A 6,000-nucleotide genomic window follows, 5' to 3' on the forward strand; every position below is an offset into this window, starting at 1 on the left:
GCGTGCAGCTGAGGTGTGGCGGCCACGAGGACCCTCACGGGGGCTCCCCTCGGCCAGCCTGGACGCCGCTGTCCACTCTGTGCCGGGTCAGCGGGGAACAGACACACACATACACACACACTCTCAGACACTGAGGTCAGCGGGGAACAGACACACACACTCCCAGACACAGGTCAGCGGGGAACAGACAGCAGGGCCAGGGGCTGCAGTGTCCGATGTCTGAGACACGGTGAAGGCTGGTGCGGGGGCCGTGTGTCCCACTGCCTGAGAACCCCGCCCCGCACGCCTGTCTCCTGCCTGTCCCTCAGTCCCCCTCCTGTGCCCGCGCCTCAGTCCCCCTCCTGCCCGTCCCTTGGTCCCCCTTCTGCCCGCCCCTCAGTCCCCCTCCTGCGCCCTGGGCTCTGGGCTTGGCCAGCAGCGGCTTCTCCTGGGGCCTCACAGCTCTGCAGGGAGCTCTGTGCCGTTGACAAGTACATGTGTCCTGCTGACGTCCTGGACGCCTTTGGACAGCTGCTGGGTGACACGGGGGTGGGAGAGGAAGGACAAGGGGCACGGAGACACTGGCGGGCTGGACACACGGGATTCTGCTCTCTGCCCCGAGGCTGACCTTCAGGTGCTCTTGACCTTTTCGTGAAGTCACCCTGGCAAGTAGCTTCCCTGCAGAAAACGATAGCAGCTGGCCTTCTGCCGCGTGTCCCTGAGTCATTCTGCGCTCCGGCTGCGCGGGTGCCCACGACACCTGTCGAGCAGGCCCTTTCCTGACTGAGCTGCGACGCCCCCTCCTCCCACTCGCAGTGACCGCCATGCTCTGCTCCTGCTGCCGCCTGCTCCGCCCGCCTTCCCTGCGCTCTGTGTCCCCATCCAGGCTTGCCCTGACTGCAGTGCTCGGTGTGTGTCACTACTGTCGTTCCGGGGCCAGGCGGGCACCTGGTGGAGAGCAGGACTGTGTGTGTGAATGAGACAGCGACTGTGTGTGTCTGTTCCCTGCTGACCTCAGTGTCTGTGTGTGTCTGTTCCCCACTGACCTCAGTGTCTGTGTGTGTCTGTTCCCTGCTGACCTCAGTGTCTGTGTGTGTCTGTTCCCCGCTGACCTCTGTCTGGGTGTGTGTTCCCCGCTGACCTCAGTGTCTGTGTGTGTGTGTGTGTGTGTCTGTCCCCCGCTGACCTCAGTGTCTGTGTGTCTGTGTGTGTGTCTGTTCCCCGCTGACCTCAGTGTCTGTGTGTCTGTGTGTGTGTCTGTGTTCCCCGCTGACCTCAGTGTCTGTGTGTCTGTTCCCCGCTGACCTCAGTGTCTGTGTGTCTGTGTGTGTGTCTGTGTTCCCTGCTGACCTCAGTGTCTGTGTGTGTGTGTGTGTGTCTGTGTTCCCTGCTGACCTCAGTGTCTGTGTGTGTGTGTGTGTGTCTGTGTTCCCTGCTGACCTCAGTGTCTGTGTGTGTGTGTGTGTGTGTGTGTTCCCCGCTGACCTCAGTGTCTGTGCTCCCTGCTGACCTCAGTGTCTGTGTGTCTGTTCCCCACTGACCTCATCGTCTGTGTGTCTGTTCCCCGCTGACCTCAGTGTCTGTGTGTGTGTTTCCCCGCTGACGTCAGCCCTGAGAAGGTGCAGAGCGCTGATGTCTGATGACACGAGCAGCTGGCAGTATTGGGCCCTTGCCCCGTGTTTGCCATGCAGAGCGGCTACCGCGCCTGTGATGCCCGGACAGGACGTGGTTATGGTGGAAGGCGAGGGGGTGGCGGTGGGCAGAGGACGTGAGGGGCAGGGTATGGTCTGTGCTCCGCAGCCCTGGCAGTTCTGTGTCAGTTCAGAGGACAGCGCCCCACGGCTGTGACAGAAGGGCCCTGCTCTTGGAGGTCTGGCCCCACAGCATCTCAGTTGAACAGAATGAATCAGGCTGCCTTTGTGCCCACTGCCTGGGGTGCAGAGAGTCGGGGAGACTCGGGGCATGAATTCCCGGGGTGGGGGTGACGTGGAGGTGACCCTAACCCTCCCATTGGGTGGACTGGGTCTGTCCGGGTGACTTGGCACTGACGTGAGTCCTGCTGGAGCGTGTCCATGTGACAGCGCGCGCTGGGCCCCCGACAGTGAGCATGCGTGTGAGGGGCGGTCATCGTCCCGCAGAGACGCGTGTGCACTAGCTGCGTGCTCCCCACTCGGCTCCTGTCGCACACGGCGGGCGGCTCACGCGGGACGGGCTGTTCTCCAGCACTCCTGGCCGGTCAGGGGCTCGGCTGCAGCAGCGTCAGCCTGAGCTTCCTGCAGAGCGCGTGGCCCAGTCCCCTCTCGGGCTCGGCCTGAGCTTCCTGCAGAGCGTGGCCCAGTCCCCTCTCGGGCTCGGCCTGAGCTTCCTGCAGAGCGTGGCCCAGTCCCCTCTCGGGCTCGGCCTGAGCTTCCTGCAGAGCGTGGCCCAGTCCCCTCTCGGGCTCGGCCTGAGCTTCCTGCAGAGCGTGGCCCAGTCCCCTCTCGGGCTCGGCCTGAGCTTCCTGCAGAGCGTGGCCCAGTCCCCTCTCGGGCTCGGCCTGAGCTTCCTGCAGAGCGTGGCCCAGTCCCCTCTCGGGCTCGGCCTGAGCTTCCTGCAGAGCGTGGCCCAGTCCCCTCTCGGGCTCGGCCTGGCCGCTTGTTGAGGGAGCTGCTGTCCCAGCCGAAGCCGCCTCCTTCCTGCCCGTCCAGGCCGCCGCGGGAGGGCAGCGAGCTCACTGGCCCTGTGCTGTGCCGGCCGTCTCACGCGTCTCTCTCTTCCTCGCCCGCAGTGCCTGGTCTTCGAGGACGCACCCAACGGGGTGGCGGCCGCCCTGGCCGCGGGCATGCAGGTGGTGATGGTTCCCGACGGGCACCTGGAGCGCGCGCTGACCACCGGAGCCACCCTGGTGCTGCCCTCCCTGCGGGACTTCCAGCCCCACCTGTTCGGACTGCCGGCCTATCCGTGAGCGCCCGCCGTGCTGCCCAGGCGAGGCCCGCTCCCCTGTGGGGCCCGCCGCCAGGGCACGGCCAGGAGACGCAGCTCCCACGGCGACCACGAACACTCGTCCCGGCCTCAGGACCACGGACCTTCTCCACAGGGCCGCACACCGTCACCCACGCCGCGTGCGTGGGCTGGGTCTGCGTCGTCACGTGACAGTCACATACAGTGCGCGCACACACACGTGCACACATGTGTACGCTTGTGCGCAAGCACATGTGTGCACGTGTGTGTGTACAAGTATACATTCCTAGGAGTGTGAAATGCACACTTTGCCAAAACGCAGAACAAAAGTATGCTTGTGTTTGTTTCTCTTGACAGCTGCTGTGAAATGCGTATACATACATGTAAAGGCTTCGGTGTTACACGGATGGACTCCTGTTCACATATGTCCGAAGTGTGTCACTTGTCAGGGCTGGTCTCAGGCAGTGGCCTCGGGTGTCAGCGAGGTGGCCGTCCCCCTGCTTTGCCTGCCATCTGAGCGGGAAGACGGTTTCGGACGAGCCCTGGGGTAACCGTTCTTGTCAGCAAACCTGGGTTCTCTGTGTGTGTCTCCCAAACAGCCCAGCCCTCTGCTCCAAGACGGGCTCTCCCGGTACCCCGCCATCTCCCCTTCCCGGGGACGCCGCCTGGCCTGTGTCTTGGGCGTGGGCTCACGCCCCTCGCAGGACACGCTCCGCCTCCAGAGAGCCCCCCTCCCCGTGAACAGGGAGTTTTCTGATACATTCTCGCCTGTAAATGCAGCTAGATTTCAGGATGTGTCCTGGACAGGAGCAGGCGGGAGCCACCGCCCGTGCTGGGGGTCATTTATGGGACCTTGCACGTTGCCCGTGAACCCCGTGTTTGGACTTGCTCAGCCTTTCGTGACGGGAAAGGCGCAGAACTGGGAACAGTGCGATCACGGGGGAGTTCCCGCGTCTGCGCCTTTCCCTGCTCTGTCACGGTGACGATCTGTGTGCTCTTGGAGTGGCGGAAGCCGTGATGTCTGTGCTGGTCGGAGGGACGGCTGCTCGTCCACGGTGGCCTCTGCGGTTGGCCCTGTTGCCTCAGTTTACCAAACCCTGTTCAGCGTTCTTGGTTGCGTGTCCCCGGGTGTGGCCTCTGATGTCTCTTTCCAGGGACCCCCTGTGACGTCTCGCCAGTCCCCTTGTTCACTGTTTTGAATAAATGTTTGGCACCTGCTCGTCTTATACTCGTGTGGGACTGTTATTTCACCTCGTTGCTTTTCAGACCTCCTCCCCTCACAGACGTCAAACACAGGTGTGACAGGTGGGCCCTTTCTTCTGTTTTAAACTCACACTGGAGACAACTGTCACGTATATATTTGAAGTGAGCTCTGGCGCCTTGAATTGGGGCCCCCAGCGCCATGGCCCCATGTCCTTCAGAAATACTTGGAGGAGGGCAAGGCAGTGGGACGCCTCTCGGAATCCGGCTCAGGTTCCTCTATGCAGGGGTCCCCAAACTTTTTACACAGGGGGCCAGTTCACTGTCCCTCAGACCGTTGGAGGGCCGGATTATAAAAAAAACTATGAACAAATCCCTATGCACACTGCACATATCTTACTTTAAAGTAAAAAAACAAAACTGAAATAAATACAATATTTAAAGAACAAGTAAATTTAAATCAACAAACTGACCAGTATTTCAATGGGAACTATGCTCCTCTCACTGACCACCAATGAAAGAGGTGCCCCTTCCCAAAGTGCGGCGGGGGCCGGATAAATGGCCTCAGGGGGCTGCATGCGGCCCGCGGGCCGTAGTTTGGGGACGCCTGCTCTAGGGTCAGTGTCACCTCGGCGGTGGTGGCCGTGTGTCCGTCGTTCTAAACCAGGTCTTCAGCTAAAGTCCCTGCGTTTTTTCCCAAGGAGACGTCTCGATGCTTCCTTGAAGCACATTCTGTCTGACCCTCCTCTGGCCACGCTGGTGCCGTGCTCCTGCTGGGAGCCCCCTGAGCCACCCTGGGACCCCACAGCGGGGAACGGTGACGTGGGGACCCGCCTGGCTCCCTACCAGGCGTGTTTAACGACCCGTTGCCGTGGTTTCTCTGCCCGTTGGAGGTGTGTTCTGTCGGCCATTGTTCGTAGGCGTGAGGGTGTCGCGGGCTCATGCTGCACAGCCTTCCAGAGGATTTCTAGGGCTGGTGACAGCCCGCGAGAGGCAGAACTGTCACTCTCTCCTAATCCCACTTAAACACACGCAGTGCTGGCTAATTACTGCTGATCAGGGCTTTCCTGATCCTCCGCTGGAAGTGAGCGATTCATATAGAAATGTCTGCCAGCTGCCTGTTTTCCACTGGAGAGTTTTCTGGTTAACACACGGGAGTGACTTCTGCTCTGCATCGGACCTCGCTGTGCTCACCCCCCCCCCCCCACCGTAACCACCGCCTTGATGACAAGGCCGACAGGCCCGCAATGGTGTGTTTCTAAGATTTCAGAACACACTGGCAGACGGTGATGCGTTTCAGAACTCACGTACCTGACCTGCGTGAACTCCGCTCACCGTAGTGTGCGCCCCACACAGGACCCAGTCCGGACCTCCGTGGTCTCGGACCCGGGCTTTCTGACCACGTGGCTATCTGCAGAGGACTTACCCTGGTTAATCTCCGGCGGGCTCAGAGGGACTACTAGACAGCAAGGGACTTGCAGTGACAAGGACTGCAGAGGGCTTACCCAGGTTAACCTCCGGCGAGCTCAGAGGGACTATTAGACACCAAGGGACTCGCAGTGACAAGGACTGCAGAGGACTTACCCTGGTTAACCTCTGGCGAGCTCAGAGGGACTATCAGACAGCAAGGGACTCGCAGTGACAAGGACTGCAGAGGGCTTACCCAGGTTAACCTCCGGCGAGCTCAGAGGGACTACTAGACAGCAAGGGACTCGCAGTGACAAGGACTGCAGAGGGCTTACCCTGGTTAACCTCCGGCGAGCTCAGAGGGACTATCAGACAGCAAGGGACTTGCAGTGACAAGGACTGCAGAGGGCTTACCCTGGTTAATCTCCGGCGGGCTCAGAGGGACTATTAGACACCAAGGGACTCGCAGTGACA

General features: G+C 61.1%; 1 protein-coding gene across 1 annotated transcript in view; it reads left to right on the top strand.

Moving 5' to 3' along the window:
• PUDP (pseudouridine 5'-phosphatase) overlaps positions 1 to 4,145 on the top strand; it is a 36,961-nt gene extending 32,816 nt beyond the window's left edge. The window contains exon 4 of the mRNA XM_066250199.1: positions 2,747 to 4,145. Coding sequence (XP_066106296.1) covers positions 2,747 to 2,923 — 177 coding nt within the window. The 3' untranslated portion in view covers positions 2,924 to 4,145. The remainder of the gene's footprint in view (positions 1 to 2,746) is intronic.
• Positions 4,146 to 6,000: the final 1,855 nt, after the last annotated feature.

This window comes from Saccopteryx bilineata, chromosome X (genome assembly GCF_036850765.1).
Source record: "Saccopteryx bilineata isolate mSacBil1 chromosome X, mSacBil1_pri_phased_curated, whole genome shotgun sequence".
Taxonomy (NCBI): Eukaryota; Metazoa; Chordata; class Mammalia; order Chiroptera; family Emballonuridae; genus Saccopteryx; species Saccopteryx bilineata.